Consider the following 19,430-nt stretch of genomic DNA (forward strand, 5'->3'; position numbering starts at 1 on the left):
TAATGTGAGTTAGGTCTGCCACAAAGTATAGGGTGTGGCCTAAAGGGCTTTGCATACAAGATGGAGAGAAGTCTATTTGTGTCCAGCTTTCAGTAAAAAGAAGATTGTTCCCTTCGGCTGTGTAGGCGACCCAGATGCAGAGCGACTTCTGACTGTTCGTCTCACGATAAATCAGCAACTCATGAAACTAACAAACCATGATATAACCTCTTTTTTCATGATTATTAATCATATTTATGAGGACATTGATATGTTTGTGACAATGACAGAGCTGGGAACACACAGGAAGAGACCAGCAGCAACGAGGTGACCAAAGACAACAGAGTGGCGGGGACATTTGGCGACTTGTAGCAACGGAAGGCAAAAATATGTGGTGGTGATGCTGGAACCAATTTAAAAAACAGGAAATGATAAACTGGTTGTCCATCACTTTTTTCGATGTAGGCTCCACGACAGCTTGTGGAAATTCCAGTTTCTGGTTGCCCGAAATGCCCCTTGTACGCTTCTCACATTTTTCATCCATCACCAGCTCTATCAAGATGCCAAAAGTTGAGATCTGATGAAGGTCGTTCTCTCCAAGATGATTTAATTTTCTGACAAACATGGGAGAAAAAGAAGGTTACCTCGGCAACCAGAGTCTGGAATGTCCATGAGTGTCCAACTGGGAGCATGAATGCAGCAAACAGATGTTAGTTTAGCTTAGCTTAGCATAAGGACCGGAAAAACACAGTAAACAGCGAGCTTGAGTCTGTCCAAATGTAACAAAGCCTGCCTTTCAGTACCTCCTAAGTTCATCTATTGCCACTTTACTGAATATCTTCTGATAACAACTTAGAGCTTATGCAGTGTTTAGTCTCTGCCTCCTACAAAGAAACAGTATATCTTGAAGAACCAAAAATTGCCGCTGTTACACATTGGTTTGTATGCATTAAATAAATAATATATGATATGTGAAAAAAGTGGTGGTTTCCACTGTCGCCTCACAGCAAGAAGGTTCCGGGTTCCAGCCCCAGCTGGAGCACAGGATCTTTCTGTGTGGAGTCTCCATGTTCTCCCTGTGCCTGCGTGGGTTCTCTCTGCTTACTCCAGTTTCCACCCAAGGTCCAATGACATGCAAATGGGGACTAGGACTTGATACTCTAAACTGACCGTAGGTGTGACTGTGAGTGTGAATGGTTGTCTGTCTGTATGTTGGCCCTGCGATGGACTGGGGACCTGTCCAGGGATGTTAAAAAGGGGACTTTAGAGGACAGTAGAATCTACCTAAGACTGTTAGGTGAGCTGTGCTCCCTTGTTTGTGCTATTTATGCTAAACTAATCTAACTGGCCTCTCCTTGTCTCATGTTAGGCCCTGTTCAGACCTGCAGCCTCAGATCAGATACCGGTTTCAATGCACCCTGGATGCATTAATATTATATGTATATATATATTGATGTGAGATGCTTCAAACACACCTGGTCTGGGCTGCGTGATGTATGACCACATTCATTTAGCAAATGTTCCTTTAAAAACATTCAAAGACCTCTGGCTGTACTGATGTCTTCAGCTAAGAGGAGGAATGTTCTCATCAGTATCCATCCAACCATATTTACACACACACACACACACACCATATTTACATCCATCCATCCATCCATCCCTCCATCCATCCAACCATCCATCCATCCATCCATCCATCCATCCATCCATCCATCCATCCATCCATCCATCCCTCCATCCATCCATCCATCCATCCATCCATCCATCCATCCATCCATCCCTCCCTCCCTCCATCCATCCATCCATCCATCCAACCATCCATCCATCCATCCATCCATCCATCCATCCATCCATCCATCCATTTTCTACTCCGCTTATCCGTTAAGGGTCGCAGGGGGGCTGGACGGGTTGCCTATCCCGGCTGACATTGGGTGAGAGGCGGGATTCACCCTGGATGGGTCACCAGTCAATCACAGGGCCATCAGGAGCAATTAGGGGCTCAGTGTCTTGCTCAAGGATAGTTGGATATGGTCACAGAGAGAAGTGAGGATTGAACCAGCGACCCTTCAGTTCCTAGACAGCCACTCTACCTCCGAGCCATGCCACCCCTCCTCAAGGAAAATATTAACATTGATTTTACACAATGTGTGAAAACTGTGAAAAGTCCATCAGGATATATTTTGAGCTTGTCAAGCATTGATTTAGTTTGCCTGAATCATGCCAAGTAATCAACCCAGTATGTGATTTCTACCTTTTCTCCTTTAAATATCCAGCAGACAAAATGGCACAGACATTGTGGCAACCTGCTGCTTTAACACGAGGGCTTTGCAAAAGGAAAAAAAGGTTTATTTGCATATAAAGAGAGGAAGAAAGATCCCCTCACAAGTGGTCAAATACCAGGCGTGAAGTGACCTAGTTATTTATTTAGACTTTGTCTCACAAGAGAGCCAATTAGCATATTAACCAGAATATTGACGATGTCTTGAAAGTAGGGAGAAAGAAAGTAGCATCAAGAATATTTAGAAACAAGGTTTTAGTGGCCAACACTATTTCACAGGCTGTGGTTCACTCCTTCACCTGGCTGACGGTGGCACTTTTCCATCCAGATGTAGCAATTGTTCTGCGCCACGCCAGTTTGCGAGTCCAGGAAGGGCATGCGCACACTGCGCTCGGCACAGAGACGGGCGTTATAGCTGCGACAGTGCTCGATGGCCTCCTTATAGAACTGGTCACCAAGCCTAATACAGACAGACAGACACGGAGAAAGGAAAACAAGAAGAAAGACAGAGGATTAGTGGTTGCAATTTAAGCGATGAATTGATAGAACGATGATGTAGCATTGAGGAAAATTTTGTGTCTCGAGGTCGCTTGGATTTTTGAATGGGTTTTTGTTTGAAAATCTGAAATAACTTCTGTGCTTCATATATTTTAACAACTAGTCCAACGGCATAAATGCTACACTCGTGAATTTTGGAGCTTTTCATGTGTCTTAAAATGGCGGCCGCTAACAAATAGCTAAACAAGACTGCAGTTGTTGTCGGGGGCGTCATCATGCTGAAAACAGAAGATCTGAAATCACGTGTTGGTGACCCTGTTTTTGGTGATGCTAACCTCCAGGCTGGCCTACAAAAATACGTCATCCCTGCAAGTTTGTCATCTGAAGGACGCAGAGAAAACATTTCTAAATGGAAATCCCTTCCAGTAACATGAGACTCTTATTTATTCATATTTACAATTGATCCAAGCTATTTCCACCATGCTGCTCTTTCTGAATTTTGGGGTCCGTTAAATCTGGTTTTGCAGATTGAGAATCAAGTGAAGCAAACACAAGAGCAGTGAGGACACGTACACACAAGAAACAACAATGAATTATAGGTATAGATTAAATGTTTCCTCCTGCCAAATAGATAGATGGGTGAGAGTCCGGATCAATGTCTAGAAGGGCTACATCCAGGCGTACACACACTATTGAACAGCAAGATGTTATAAATCAGGATGGGAGTCATCAATAACCTCCAGAATCCCAGTCCAGAGGCTGTAAATGTGGAGTTAAGGTCACCACAGACTGGTGCAACAAACCTAACTCACGTCTGTTTACGAAAATGAACATGGGAAGAGTCCACTAACCTGGATTAAATTATTTAAATCAAAACAAGGCAGGCGTGAATTTATTACGAATGAGCTCAAACAAAACAGACGCATGAATCACAATTTCACATTTTCAGACAAATTTAAGACAACGTACTCAATGACAGGGAGAGCAGCGGCTTTTATCTGTGGCTCTGTTTATGTACAGCCACATCTATCTGCTCACCCATCATCCTGTCTCTCTCTCTCTCTCTCTCTCTCTCTCTCTGACTGGGCCAGCAGATGAGACGGGTGCTCTATGGAATCTCAACACAGATATGCAAAGAATGCCAAACTGGACAAAGACCAGCACCCTGGTCACACTGAATCTCACAAAGATGTGCAGTGTTTCGAGGGTGGGTGAGCGGAGGGTGGATGGATGGATAGAGGGCTGGGAGTGAGGGCGGGGAAGGGGGGGGGGTGCCTTGGGTGACTTGGATTGAATCAGGTATTCAAGAGGAGGCAGAGGAGGGAGAGAGGGAAAGAGAAGGGGTATGGAGACAGGAAATGGATGTTTTAGTAAAAGGACATGAGAACATGTGACAGATGAAGGTTCCAGTCTTCTTCACTTTGATCAAATGGTGCTTTGACGTTTTTAAATAAGTGAAAAATCTTTAAGAAAGCAACGATATCTTGAGGAGGGATGAATGGGAGACATTAAGGACTAGAAGAGTGGCCTTAAATAATATCATTGAATAATCTTACTGTATTTGTAACAGAGAGATTTAAATGTCAATTATTGTGATTTTTTTTTCTTCAAAATGGGCTCAGTATTTCAGGAATTTAACAGTAAACATTGCTAGAAGACTAGAAACCTTGATCTTCATCACAGCCTCATTCATGAAATGTTCTCATGCACAAATTTCTCCTTAACCCTAGGACACGAATGTGGAAATCTGTAGCACCGTCACTAACGTCGGGGATATTTTGCCCGATATAATATTCCTGATAAAAGATAATTTTCAGCAAAATATATAAAAGTACAACACTGTATGCCACACTTAAGCACTCTTCTTCTAACCCAATAGGCCGTGGCACATAAAATGAAAAAAGGTACAATGAGGGACCCTATGAAAAGGCTCCTAAATTATTTAAAAAAAACAACAACAGGTAATCATTAATGAGAAATTTCCAAACAAACAAAAAATGATGGAGCTGGGAACTTCAATGACAAGGATCACATGACAAAGATCGTGTGGGTGAAAATCACCTGATGTTTGTGTTCTAGGTTTAAAGAGAGAGGGTTTTTTTTTTTAACCCCTCAATTTAGCCTTACAGACAGGAAGCAAAGCCGGATGACGGTTTGTCACTCCTGGCTCATGACATCTATTATTGAAACTGCCAATCAACCAAGCAGGCTTGCAAAGACTTCAGTGTTATAAGAGTTGCAAGAAGTTTCAAAATAGCCAGCAGGCTTCACTTCCTGTCTGTAAGACTAAACCGTGGGTCGACTTTAAATACCACATCACGGTTGTATGCAACCACAACGGGTGCTGGTCACGCTGACCCTAAGCTTTGACCTCCAAAATGTTTTCAGGTCATCGTTTGGTGCAAGAGGATGTTTGTACTATATTTGACGAAATGTCTTCAGGCGTTCTACAGACGTCTCGTCCTGGTGAGGTGAAAATGACCTTCAACCAACAAAATCTTTTCAGTTCATTCTTGATTTTAAATGATCGCTTGTACCAAATTGGGAGAAAATTCTCTCAAGATTGTTCTGAGATATTGTGTACAGGGGAACAAGACAGACAGACAGCATAGGAAAATAATGCCTGGAATCTTTAGAAATCCTTCAGTGTGTATGAACAAATTTGCGCATAACACAGTTTGATGAATGTAACTCCATCCATTGATTTTCTATACTGCTCATCCGTTGAGGGTCACGGGGGCCAGAGCCTATCCCAGCTGACGTCGGGTGAGAGGAGGGGTTCACCCTGGACGGGTCGCCGGTCCGTCGCAGGGCCATCCGGAGCAATTAGGGGCTCAGTATCTTGCTCAAGGATACTTAAACATGGTCAACAAAAACGTAATTGTAGTTTTTAAAAAAAGAAAAAAGAAGTCCCAGGTGAGTTCGAGACGTGTTTGTAACACAATTGAAACACGATACATTCTTCAACTTTTGGTTCTATTTTGTGTTGGTCCAGGTGTTTCCAGGTAAGCAGCTCCGTATTTCATTTGTCTGCATCACGTTTTGAAAACCAAGCTTGACACACCTTGAAAAGGTCAGGGGTGATGACACACAGTCTCGCTCTGTCACACCACATGTGTGAAATTTGACACAGGTTGATTAATTGTAAATTGATAACGCACAGCATCGATGTAGCTTTAAGGCTTTGGACAGATGTCAAGGAGAAGAGAAACATTTTGCTGTAAAGCCCTCTTTATATACACCAGAGGTCGTTAACGTGATGTATGTAAATGAATGTATCGGGGTAATTTCTGGGCTGCACTTTAAAACAGCAGCGCTACTATAACACACCCTCAGCCCTACTATGTATAATGTCAGGCCTTAAACACACGTGGCGCTTGCTGGCTGGGGTTTTCGTCAGGAGACATACAGAAACGAGGAATGCGGCTGGTATTTTTGGTGTTGTGCGTTTTTACCGTATGTCTAACCAGTCGTCGCACGGACTTCCTGTCACACAACTACAGTCGAAGCTCTCCTGTTTCTGAGTGAATCATGCGAACACGATTCCTGAAGGCTTTTCACTTCGTACGCCTTTTCCGTCTCCATCTTTGTGTCAACCCAGCGTGTTTCTGTCCCATTTCCAACAACAAAAGCGTCTGTATAATGTCCCCCAGGCAGTTTCATAAACTCTTACATAAGTGTCATCGCTTGTCTGTGCGGTACATTCATGTCTTGGGTTAAGAGAGAGTAAAGAGGCTATGTGTTTGCATGTGTGTATCTTTATGCCTCCAAGTCCAACTGTCTATGGGCGCTACATTATTGCGTATCCTGAGACGTCCCTCCCCCCTCCTACGCCAAGCACGATTTTGCCATCAAAGATTGTATTATGCCCCTGTTTGTACCCATTAGTCGGCTGTATGGCTGATCCTAGTGACGGTGCTTATGTAAGTGGAGTTTTGCATGTCGGAAAACACATTCCTCTTGGTCAACAGCTTCCTGGATACTGATGGAATCTGCAGTCGCTGTGTGTGTATTTTGTAAGTGTGTGTGTTCGCCACTGTGTATATATACCACTGTGATTGTCTCAATTGCTCCCATACTAGCACACAGAGCAGCTTTGTGTGGATCAGTCTTATCACCGCCAAGTACAGAAGCAACCACTGGCAGAGCGCCATTTCATCAGCTCATACTAATCGTTTACAGGTCAATGCTATAAGCTCAGAGGGATGGAGGGGGAACTTTGGAGGAGGGGGTGGGGGTGGTGCTGGTGGTGGGGGGGGGGGCTGCAGGAGGGACCCTCTCAGCATTTCAATCCCCTCTTCTGTTCTGTGTGTGGAAGTGAGGAGGGTCTATCACCTTCACAGGTGCTTTGAATGATTTAAAGCAGGAAGACAACTTAGGACACAGTGGTCACACATACACCTTATTACCATTCAGTCATTAAACTGGTACCTGGAATTCAGCAGTTTACTTTTTTTGCTACTTTACTTTCTCCGAAATAACAAAATGTTAATTCTTGCAGAGCGCAAACTTTCATCATGATTGTACAATTACAGTAATCTTGCTGATATGGCTCAGCATTGAAAAAAACAAGGCTCTTTTTTTTTTTTTGTTAGGTCAAAAAAACACATCCACCCCAACATCTGATGTGTTCTCCCTTCGTCCACGTTACAGCCCCCCACCAAGTTTGGTTAAACAGTCTGAGACGTTTTTTTCATGATCCTGTAAACAGACAAACAAACAGCAAGTCCAAGGTAGCAGTAGCTATACTTGCCAGCTTTTTGGTTTTATATTGTGATTGACCAGAGTTAAGATGTCAACGGTCACGTTCGCAGAGTGTTTTCTGCGTCAAGGTTTGTGGTGTGCCACAGTTCAGGCGTTCTCAACCTTTCATACGTCAGTGTACTCTTTGTCGTACACGAAACAGGCCAGGGTCCAAATTATTTTGGCTAATCTGTTTTATTCTAATCTATTTGAAATGTACTAATAAAAATAGATATAAATAGATACAAATAATTAAAAAACAAAAACAGGTTTTTGAAATTGTATGGGTGTAAGAACATGTAACGAAAGAACAAGCCATTAGTGGCTACGTCATTGCCTAATGTTAGCAGTTAGCTTGTTAGTTGGTTTGTGTTTAGCTCAAATCAAAGTGGGAGTGGATTACTGAGCAAACAGCTGGATAAAGGTGATCTGGATTGTAGAAGAAGATGCACTTCAGAGTTTATGAATTGACTTTTTTGGACGGTTTTGTTGTTGTTAGCCCAGGGTGACCAAACGTCCTGTTTTTCCAGGACATGTCCTGTTTTCACGTCCTGTCACGGCCGTCCTGTTTTTGTTTTTTTTGTAATTAACAATTTTCTACCCCAACAGAGGAGGCAAACTTTAAATGTATAGAAGTTATGAGGCATCTTCGAGTACACTTCCAGTGTCATTAGAGCATCTCATGGCCAGCCCGAGTCTCCTGGTCTTTGGTGATCAAAACATGCTCGCCTCATGTTAGCCGTCAGTTGACCATTAGCTTCAAGCTAAATATACATAGCTGGCTCTTTCTGCATTGCAAGGAAGTGATGTAGCAGTGAAAAAAACTTCTTTGGGAAATCGAGACATCTATTTGTGTTTACTGAAAAGGCTTTTTCTTTGGAGGAGGTGTTATTTTAATCAGCCTCTCTACTGTCTGCTACCATTCCACTCAGTCAATCTTCCTCCGTCACTTTTGTGCACCACTCCCAGCTCCTTCTCTTCCTCTTTTCCTAATAGAATGATGAATCAATAAAAAACTCAGTGAATCACTGTCATCTCTCCACAGTCTATGATTAATAGTATGCTGCCAGTCGTTGTCATACTTAAAGAATATTAATTAATGAACAACCCAAAACTGTAGAGGTTACTATGGCAGGGTCGAGCAGCAGCAGCAGCAGGCGGGTATAGCTGAGAAGTGGGTGAAGCAGGGAGATGAAGGGGAGGAGCCAAGACTGCAAAATGAGGGGCGGGGGGGGGGGGCACACGTGTTCCCTTTCAAACTCTGTCACACTCATGTTCCCTCAAATACATGGATGTGTGTCAGTACGCTGGCACACACTTGTCCCTGCAAAAACACACACACACACACACACACACACAAAGAAAAGAAAAGAAAAGGTGCAGAGTGTGTTTGGGTGGGTAAAGAAGCCGAGGAGGGGTGGGGGGGGGGGGGCAGCCAAAGAGGAAATTGTGTTACAGAGGGGGGAAACCCTGATTCAGATGCTGCTGCTGCTGCTGCTGTTGTTTTTCTCAGGAGGGGAGGAAGAAGTGAAGAAGCTGATGAGGTGAAAGAGGTGGAATCTGAAGACGTGCAATGAGTACTCAGTGTGGTGTTGCCAGAGGGGTGGGGGGGACCCAAAAAATTTCATGCATGAAAATAATAACAAGCATTCATACCTCACCCCTCTACTCTTTTTTTATCCTCTCATTTATATAAAAAAAAGGATAGAAACATGGATCAGCTCCATGAGGACAAGGAAAATGAAAAATATGGGTTGATCACTAAGGATGCCGGCTCTTTAATTCCCTCCATGCCTGGAAACCCTCCTGGGCTCAGATAGACAAAGGCCAGGGTTCTATCCTATGAGGTATAAATGTATGCAGTAAATGCAGCCAGACAGACAACCCCCCCCCCCCCCCCCACACACACACACACACACACCCCCAACAAACCCTCCATCACTCATGCTACCTCTCACGCATATTGGGGGAGGGGCAACACAACAATTCATGCAAACACACAAGTGGCAAAAAAAAAAAGGGCTTGATGGCAGTTTAACTAAATAAAGCAATAAAAAACACTCACACACGCACACACACACACACACACACTGAAAAAAAAAAACGGCTGACATGTTTACTGCCAGCTGCTGATGGTTATAATTCATATCTCAGGGAGAGCTCGAGAGCTGCCTGGATTATTACTACATCCTTACTGACTGCTTATGATTTACCAGCCACATCCTGAGGACAGATGACAAACCAGCTCTATTGTTGAAACAGACACAAACATCTGTCTTAATACTCCTCACATTCATGGTTCCGGTGTGTTTTGGTTGTCTTGCCTTTGACCTTACATATTATTGGGAGGGGTGGGGGGGGGGGGTCTGTCTGAGAAAGTCCTGCCACATATACGAAGGGCAGATGGGGGCCCCCCTCCCTCCATCACAGTATACACCCCAGCATCAGCCTGCCTTTCTGTCCATGCATATCTCTCTCTCTCTATCTCTCTCCCTCTCTCTCTTTCTCTTAACAGATGGACCCAGGAGGATACTGGGGACGCTCCTAATCTGCTGCCCCACATGCACAACTGAAGACACACAAAAAGTAACACACACACACACACACACGTGTATATATATATATATATATGTATATGTATATACACCTTCATTTTCAGTAGCCTTAGCTGGTTTGCTAGACTATAACATGCCAGATGGTAGTATGTTCAAGAGCTCTGCATTTTATTTCCCATAAGTCAACAAAGACCTTCAAGATAAAAGCTCCATGAGTTTCCACTTCAGTTCTAGTTGACACGTTACCCTCCTTTCCTTTTGACTGAATATTGGAGCTGGGTATTGACAAGGACTTCATGATGAGTAGCACAATACATGGGTCACCTTACTTTTTTTTACCAGGATATATTGCGATACAATTCAATGCATACTGCAATACTCCATGTAGTGCACTGAAAATTACAAAACAGAACAGAAAATACAACTTGCTGGGTAACGCCTGGATACACATGTACGTCGCAACAAAGCTCCTTTATCAGAGGGATTTTTATTCGAGGCTGCACAGTTGTACACTGTTACTGAACACGCAAAATGCACCTGACATAACATTATATTGAAAAAAGTGCATTCAAGTTATTATGTAACTCACCGAACAACAAGCCATTAAAATATTGCATGGCTGTCACACATGTGTCACGATTTTATCACGATATAGTAAATCAAGGCTGGAAAGCAAAACAGTATTGTTAAAAGATAAAGATAACAAAATTATCTTTATATATTGCTGAGTTGATTTTATTGCACAGCTGAATAGGAATTCAGAAATTTATGTTTCCTAGTCAATTACTGGGGGGATAAAATGTGGGGGATGAACTGCTGGTGGGTGACAACTTGAAAATATTTGCAGCTCCAAAGAGAAACCGTTAGAGCCGAGAGGAGGCACAGTGAGGTGCAGAGAGCACCAGGTCTACTTTGGTAAAGCTTTTAAAACCTACAAGATTCATGTTGAAACATGCGGGGTGAAAAACAAAAACAAAAACAAAACAAACAAAAAAAGCAGCTATGCTTTTGCAAAATAGATATTGAGATAAACTCAACACACATTCCACATGACGATTGTAAACATCTGCTGACAGCCAGCAGGAAGACAGACTCAAGTCAAATCTTGCATGGAAGACTTCTAAACGCAGAAAAGAGGAACAAATGTAGGATCATAATGTGGATTCCGTTAATATTCGCAGATAATGGATCATGCACCTCCACCCCCCACCCCGAAAATCTCTGTGTCTGTGGTGCTTGTTCTAAATCAGAAATATGAATTTGTCCACTTTCAAAATCAGATAATCCCACCGTAAAAAGCAACAGATTAAACACTAAAAACCACACGGAACCACATGAATCTGTACAACACCGCTGCTTTTCGAAAGATGATGTAGATTTTTTTTTTGTTATAACGACAAAATAATCTGCGTTGCGTTGCTGAAAGGTGGCAGATCGGCGCTGAGCGAGAGTTGTCCTTTCAGTCTGCTCTTTGTGACATGAATACATGTCCATGCAAATACATCGTCCAGCACTGACAAAGAGCCGTGCGTGCAAACTTCTGCATGTATATATATATATATATATATATATATATATATATATATATATATATATATATATATATATATATATATAAGGTCTATGTTGCAACTTTTTAAGTAAAAGTCAAAGCCGACTGTGTTATTCTTTGCAGATTGTGCATGAATGCATGCTTTTAAAACTGCAAAGCGCAGCAAGTCGGATACACTACCTGCAGATAACAAACACACACACATTGTACTAAGTATATGGCAAAGTGAAAAATATGTAATTCCTATTTAATCCCGCGCCCAACGCTGTAGCACTTGCATTAAATCGCTAAATGTAACCAGACATCATGAAATATTTTTTTAAGAGATGACTTACGATTTTAAAGGATTTTGAATGACAGTCGCCATTTTCCTGCCGGACTGTAACGTAATATTCCAAATCTCAGTGTAGTTTGGGACCTTTATGGAAAAAAAACACAACAGCCAATGCGGTCCTGGGCAGTGTGCTCCCTCCAATACAACACCAGCGTCGAGATATTGGGCGTGGCTTCAGAGAAAACTGTCAAAATCAACATCTCTGTCCCAGTAGTAGAAAGCTCATGAATTAAAAATTGGTTTGGCTTTTCTTTTAAGTGCAAATAAAAAAAAAGAGACTGTAAGCTTCACTCCGTTCTGTGTCACACTTCTCTGTCCGCAATTCATTCACAAAATCAAATCTTTATTCTTATTTCATCGTCTAAAATATAAGATGGGATAAATGTAATAGATATGTGAAGTACATGTTTATGATGTGCTTTAAGGGAATTCTAACAACCCGAGGTTGGTGAAACAAATGAGGAAATTGTAAATTTCGTTATCATAAGTATTAATTTGATGATAAATAGCTGACAAAGTCAGTGCGCGAAAAACCAATGATCGCCTGTGACGTCAGAGAATATATTACCGACTGGCCAATGGGAAGCGTTCGAAGGCGGGACAACATGGCAGCCACTCACTCTCAAGTAGTTAGCTCTGCTAGGTTGTAAATTGTGTTGTTGTATCTGTTTACCAGGAAAACAAGTTGTGTTTAACTGTACAGATTTGTTCAGATATGCTACATTCAGCGGTTTTTAGTTGACTTTCATACCAAAAGCGTTTTTACGTCAGGTGAGTAATGATAACCACCAAATGTTAGCTAAAGTGGCTAATTAGAGAACACACTAGCTTCAGACACAAACACAAGAGGAAGTGAATGAGCGACAACGTGGCGTGAGGGAACTTTTGGTAACCACAAACATTCAGGGATGAAGAGGTGGAACTGGCGAGAGGAGCAGCGACCGCACCGGCGGCAGGGACGACGGCACAGGGGCAACCGACAGAGATCAACCCGGGACGACCGGTGGTAAGTTGACGTAAATAAAGTAATTAGCGAATGTAATATTTGCCTTTGACAGAAACCGCAGTAATAAACACTCAGCTCATTAAGTGTTTGCTACGTTATGTTCGCAGGTATGGTCATAATGATGCAGGGCCATCATTTAGAACATCTCAGGAAAGATATGAAAGCCAATCATCCTCCTCCTCCTCTTCCTCTTCATCCTCCTCCTCCTCCTCCTCCTCCTCCTCACCTTCATCCTCTAAGCAGAACAGTGCTGCACCAGGTCAGTACTCCACGTGTGTCCATTAGACTTCTCAGAGTGCCAGTTGTTAACAGAAGATTGAAGCCATGGCAGTGATAACCAGTACTCTGAACCTGATAATTGTTCCAAATGGCAGACTAGCTAATGCTTCAATTATAATTCATAATCACAAACCCACATGATGTCACCTTAATAAACTGTTTGAGGTTAATTTCATTTGAGCCCCTGGGAAACAAAGCAAATGATGGGAGTGCATATCTCCTCAGAGGCATCTCAACTCTCGTTTATCTCACGGATGGAAAGAAACATTCCCATCATAAGTGAAGCCTCATTTTGATATTCTTAAACCCCAAAGTTCTGTTTTCACAACTTTGAGTTAAGGTCATGAAATCTTTTTGAATATGACATGAACATTTCCACACAGAATTCCTAGAGTTTCTAGGACCAATGGTTTCCTAGATATGACCAGCTCTGGATCAGGATCAAGTATATGTTCTAATCAGTGTGTGTTTGTGTGTGTGTGTAAAGTTTTGTCATCTTGCTGTAAATCATCCATCTTACTGTTTACTGTGTAAGCTGAGTAAGATGGAAGTTAGAAGCTCCAGTAAATGAGATTACAATTGTTTATTAAGCAGCGGAATTAAAGTTTATAGAGCACCAGAGCTTCCTGACCCCTGACACCTTGACAGCTCGACAAATACGTGGAAAACAATTACAATGCCTTTATTACACGAGCAGGTTCTAGATAAGGAACATAACACACGTACCCGTTCCATCATCAGACCTGCCTGGCTTCTACTACGACCCAGAGAAGAACCGTTACTTCCGCCTGCTGCCGGGGCACAACAACTGCAACCCTCTGACCAGAGAGCAGCTGCAGGAGAAAGAAAGGGAGAGACAGAGAAACGGAATGCTTGTAGAGGATGAAAAGCCCAGCAAAGTGAGTTTGTCGTGACTGTTTCCACCCTGCTGCCCAGAGCAGTGTTGCCATTGTCATTCAGAATTAAAATCCTTAACATTTCAACCACCATAAGGAGTAAAAATGAAGTGAATCATGAGTGAACTTGACAGATTTTTTTATTACTGATCTAGAAATGAGAGGTGCTAATAACTTGCACGCACGCTCTGTTAGACTGGATGGTTTGAATTTTTATTTAACATGGAAATCTGTATTATCTCCATCATAGAAAGCACCCAGAGCGGGACTGAACACTTCGCTGCTGCTACAGAAAAGACATCTCGGCCTCTTACCAGAGAACTCCTACTGTAGGTAGGTACCATTGCTGCCTGCGTACACTCTTCCTTGTGATTCTTTGCTCGGAGTATATTTTTTATTACCTACACATCCAGTGTGCCACAGGAAGTGAGTAAAATCATGGCTAACGATGATGCTAATGTGTTTTACTGCATGTGAAGGTTGTGAATGATTCTATTGGAGTAGTACTTGGGTGCCAAAACACGCACAAACGTGTGTATTTTGCATGAATTCCAGAGTAGCCTAAATGATTCATATTCAGTCTTTAGGCAAATGGTGTTATAAATAAATACCAGGATGTCAGACAGCTAGGAGGAGGTGAGTACATAATTCTGTTTTAGTAGATTTGTCTTCTGTCAGCACGAGCTGGTGTTACCATGGTTACTGCGTGTCTCCAGGCAGGTGCATGAGGTGAAGGTCAGTGCAATGAGACGTCACAAACTAGAGATCCAGAGCACAGAAAACAGCAACCCAAACACTGACAACTTCCGACTCATAGTGGTGAGAGCACACAAAAACTGAAGCCGTCCGCCGTGACAGACGCACTGATTTAGCGTCGTCATTGTCGTGAATTAGAATTTGATAAAACATGATTAACACACTTGTCTTATCTCCTTATCTCTCCTCAGGGAGACTCGGCGTGTGAACAGGTGTTTACAGTCAACGACGTCTCTCACGGAGGCTGCAAGTACGGAATCATGAACTTCCACAGTAGCAGCCGAGGGTCTCTGTCTGTGGAAATGTGTGACAACCTTTACTTCACCAATCGCAAGGTCTGATTATAAATGTTTGGATCTTAATTAACCTAAGAAGACATTTTGAGCTACGCTGGAGGTCTCTCTCTCGCTCTTTCTCTCTCTCTTTCACTCTCTCTCTCACTCATATACCTATGAAAAGTTGTGCTCTATGACTTGTACACAACCCACATAACTGGGAGACTTTGGAATATTTGGAGCAGTTTTTTTTCCTGGTGGAAAAAAAAAGCTGTTTTGTTTGTCTGGATGTTTGCAGGCACTTTTATGTAATTTATTTACTTGTCATTTAACCCAAACCCCAATCTTTCTCAAACCCACCAAATGGTTTTTGTTCCTAAACTTTACCAGACCATAACCATATAATGTTTCATTTTCCACTGAAAACAAAAGGAACGTCGGGCACGTTGCCTGAGTTCATCACTGCAGGCGTTCGCTTGTGTACACTGATGGCTTTAACTTCTAGTCGTCTGTAGAATCCTAGTCATTCAAGGCCGAATCAGTATAGTTGACTATATATCAAGACGTGTATCAAATTGATGTGTGTGTGTGTGTGTGAGAGAGAGAGAGAGAGAGATACACTTCCCTAATACATGTTTTTAATCCAGCAGAAATGAATTTTGGCATTGTGGTTTCAGGTGAATTCCATCTGCTGGGCCTCAGTCAACTACCCAGACTCTCACGTGTTGTATCCTCAGTGTGTTGCGCCGCCTTCTCGGCTCTGATGTCGTTCATTCACTCATAACTACGTCTGTGTGTGACTTGATTGTGTATTTTAGAATGGGTTGTTTTTAGCTTTGAGTAGACGGCACCTGTAGACCGGTGGATATAAACCTGTGTGACCTCATGTGTGTGATTGTCATGTGGAAGTACTGATAATTTGGTGGATACTGGTACTGGTGGATACTGGTACTGGTGGATACTGGTACTGGTGGATTCTGGTATTGGTGGATCCTGGTATTGGTGGATACTGTTCGTGTGGTCCTTGACCAAGCCGACGTGCAGGCTGTGTCTGGTGGGAGTCGCGGACACTCCTGGCTGTGTCAGTTTACTTCCTGCTTCACTCTTCAGCAACTTCAACCCAGGTTGGTGGTTTTATCTCACACTTCTCGCCCTGAATGAGCCAGACATGAGTGTTTAGAATAATATTTTTTTCCAGAATAGTTACATTACTATATAATTATTCTGGAATAGGGAATTATCAGTACCAGAATAATTATATTACCATATAAATATTCTCACTTCTCTCCCTCCTGCTCTCCAGACCAGCCCGGGATGCTGTGTAGCTTCAAGATATCCTCAGCCTGGTCATGTGCTTGGTGTCTGAATCCCCAGTTTGACAAGACCTTCAGTACCGGTCAGTCCTACCATCATCATCATCATCATCATCATCAACATTTCTTGCAACTTATTTTTCATTGAATTTCATTCACTCCCAATCTCTGAAGCTCGTTGACTCTGCTGTTCGGGCTGTAAAGCCATCTTTCAAACATCGGTTGTGTTTGGGCAGGAACTTTGCAACACACTTGTAAGACCAAATCACAGTTTTGTCTATTTCCACAGCAAAGTGGACCCAGAGGTCATGTAAGCAAGATCTAGAGTTTAAGTTGGAATCATACTAATACGGAAGAGTTAAATAATTTGAAGATAAGAAAAAAGAGAACATGTAAAGTTAAATAAAAGTTTTAAGCAAAAGAAAATGCCGCAAAACCATGAAACTATATGGAACTATTGTGTTTCCAAATCTGGATCCATAGTATTCTTTTAAAATATGTGTAGTGAAATGGAGCCGTCTACCAAGTGTGTGTGGAGGTTCCACAGATGCAGACTTCTATATATTATTGAACACTGCAACCTGGTGGTGTGATACGTCGGGAGATTGTTGGATAGTGAAATTTTTGGAACTGTCGTTGGAAGACATTTATGTTCCATATTTGCCGGACATTTTTATCAAAGTTGGTCAATATTTTCGTCACAAATGTCAAGGTGTCCTGGCGTGTGTTGGCAGGCTTGTCTCGTCGGGTGATCGTGAAAGATGCAGAAACAGGCCGGACAAACACGTTTAGCGTTGGCAGTGATGTCTTGGCTCAGCAGTTTGCTGTGAGGGTAAGTCATCTGTTCAGTGGAAATGATGAAAGCGCGTTTAACGGGAACACGTTGTAATGCTTATCTGCTGATTCCCAGGTGCCCGTGCTGTTCAACGGTTGCCGATCAGGGGAGATTTTCAGCATTGACCTGCGACAACGTGGTCGCAAGGACCATAGCTGGAAGGCCAGTCGCTTCCATCAAGAATCAGCCATCACCTCTGTCCGTGTCCTGCAGGATGAGAACTACCTGCTGGCTGCTGACATGTTGGGACAGGTCTGGTTTCTGCACTTCTTTCTAAACACACGGTCACACTTCCTAACTAGCTAACTCAGACTGACTAGTATGTTGAAATGTGATGATTCAGCTTTCCCCCTGGCAACTGGAACGACCTAGTGGTTATAATTACACATGGCCCTGTTTATTTGAAAATTGAATCCAGCTGCAACTAAATACAATTCTGCTGAGTTCTTTGTTTGAAACTTTAATTGGCCAAGCTCTTTCGAAGTCATCACATTTGAGCTGAAGCCACCAGCCTTTACAAGTGGGTCAGAAATGACCTGGATTAGACTCAGTGTGCGTTAATGCTGTTTTGATAAATAAAAGTCATGAAGGGTCCAGCCATTCTTTACAGTGATGAGGGCACGTGAAGCACGAGGACGCATGTCCTACACATTCATGAACCAATCAGGAAAATGTTCCTCACATGCATGAGAAAGTCACAGATTAAAAATGTGTAGGAACCCTGCAAACAACAGTGTAAGATCAAGAGCGACGTCCTGGGGTCCCTCTGAGCATAATATGATCTATAAATGGGTCTAAACTTTATTCTGCATGTGTTCACAGATCAAGCTGTGGGATGTACGTGTGACCAAGCCGGTGCAGGAGTACAAAGGCCACTATAATGAACACGCTTACCTCCCCGTCCACGTCAGTGAGCCAGAGGGGCTTCTGTTGGCAGGTAGGACAGGACAGGACAGAACACGCGGCAGATTTGCTGTTCAACCATCTCAGGCAACAAGATTGAAGCCAGAGGTGTCTTCTCCGTTTGTCCACAGTGGGTCAGGATTGCTACACCAGGTTATGGAGCCTAAAGGACGGCCACCTTCTGAGGACCATCCCGTCACCCCACCCGGCTGCCAACGACCTCATCCCAAGTGTGGTCTTCTCCTCCAACCTGGGCGGGAGCAGAGGGCTCCCTGGCCTGCTGATGGCCGTCAAACACGACCTCTACTACTTCCCTTACAACACCGACTACCAGGAAGTGGGAGAGCTGCAGGCTGGATGTTAGACTGGAAGTTCACCCCTGTAGGGTTGCATCTTTCCTTCCAATATTTCAGTGATGTTCTAATCACATCTAAAGGTATGTTGTAATTGAAATTATGAATCTGGATAAAGATGTGGTGGGACTATTTCTCAAACAGCCAGTATGCAGTTATTGGGATTTAAACATGAAGTCTCAGGGGAATGTGTGTTGTGGGTTGTTGTTTTTTTTTTTTGTGGACTTTTCTGTGCCAAAAGGAGTGAGAGGTGCTGCATTCAAGAGTGCTACAATGGTTTGTGGTTCTGGTAACCTTTTACAAGATAAGTGCTCTTAATTTTACTGACAGAATTGAAGATGTTCATAAAATTGAAAAGGTTATAGCTGTTTTACGTTGGTGATTAATGACGATTCTGTTGTACAACTCATTAAACACTAACCTATTGCAGTGCCTTGGTTCTTAAACGACGAGCAGATGGATTGAGATACTGAAGTTATTGTACAAGTACATCTTCAAAGGTTACTTGCTGCTCTGCATATAACTAACAGGGATAATATGGACATGAAAAACCTGGAACATCATGGAATCAAAGGGGGGGGGGGTCTTATCTAGGCCTGAAAATCTTGGTTAAAAATGTTGTGGATTTTCTTGCTTCACTAACAAGTGGCTCTGTTTCAATGCGCGAAACCTGTATTGACAACTGGTGTGATAAAATCAGCGCCCCCTGATGGAGAAGGCCCATCACTGAAAACATACAGTGCAATCGAATGTGAAAAATATATTTCAATCATGAAAAAAATTGTATGAATTCAGTCTTATTTTCAAGCAGTAATGTCAAACATTTGCTGGTTCCAGACTCTTAAATACAAGAATTTCCTTTTTTTTTGTTGTAA

The 19,430-nt window shown here is 42.7% G+C and overlaps 2 protein-coding genes across 5 annotated transcripts in view; one reads left to right on the forward strand and one right to left on the reverse strand.

Moving 5' to 3' along the window:
• Positions 1-12,049, reverse strand: part of dpf3 (double PHD fingers 3) — a 28,543-nt gene extending 16,494 nt beyond the window's left edge. For all 3 annotated transcript variants that reach the window (XM_086189692.1, XM_086189691.1, XM_086189693.1), the window contains exons 1-2: positions 11,941-12,049; positions 2,557-2,717 (exon numbers count right to left, since the gene is read on the reverse strand). In XM_086189692.1, the coding sequence (XP_086045818.1) occupies positions 2,557-2,717; positions 11,941-11,972 (193 nt within the window). In that variant the 5' untranslated portion in view covers positions 11,973-12,049. The remainder of the gene's footprint in view (positions 1-2,556; positions 2,718-11,940) is intronic.
• A 476-nt stretch (positions 12,050-12,525) lies between these two features.
• Positions 12,526-18,981, forward strand: wdr21 (WD repeat domain 21). Of its 2 annotated transcripts, XM_086190614.1 has the most exons (14): positions 12,526-12,710; positions 12,846-12,945; positions 13,053-13,204; positions 13,966-14,123; positions 14,371-14,453; positions 14,837-14,939; positions 15,068-15,211; positions 15,829-15,878; positions 16,196-16,275; positions 16,455-16,547; positions 17,199-17,296; positions 17,375-17,551; positions 18,122-18,236; positions 18,334-18,981. In XM_086190614.1, the coding sequence occupies exons 2-14, from the start codon at positions 12,848-12,850 to the stop codon at positions 18,564-18,566; spliced, it is 1,584 nt and encodes a 527-aa protein (XP_086046740.1). In that variant the 5' UTR covers positions 12,526-12,710; positions 12,846-12,847; the 3' UTR covers positions 18,567-18,981. The 2 variants fall into 2 exon arrangements, with proteins under 2 accessions (XP_086046740.1, XP_086046739.1); XM_086190613.1 differs by having other exon boundaries at positions 12,526-12,945.
• Positions 18,982-19,430: the final 449 nt, after the last annotated feature.

Source organism: Aulostomus chinensis, chromosome 20 (assembly GCF_037954235.1).
Source record: "Aulostomus chinensis isolate RoL2024-O1b breed Wild chromosome 20, RoL_Achi_v1.0, whole genome shotgun sequence".
Lineage (NCBI taxonomy): Eukaryota > Metazoa > Chordata > Actinopteri > Syngnathiformes > Aulostomidae > Aulostomus > Aulostomus chinensis.

What these genes read in the sequence shown, in the direction of transcription:
- wdr21 (XM_086190613.1), top strand. Translation starts at nt 12,848, where the DNA reads ATGAAGAGGTGGAACTGGCGAGAGGAGCAGCGACCGCACCGGCGGCAG. An exon ending in TACCCAGACTCTCACGTGTT is followed by an intron (nt 15,879 to 16,195) that starts GTATCCTCAGTG and finishes GCCGACGTGCAG; the next exon opens with GCTGTGTCTGGTGGGAGTCG. An exon ending in CTCAGCAGTTTGCTGTGAGG is followed by an intron (nt 17,297 to 17,374) that starts GTAAGTCATCTG and finishes GCTGATTCCCAG; the next exon opens with GTGCCCGTGCTGTTCAACGG.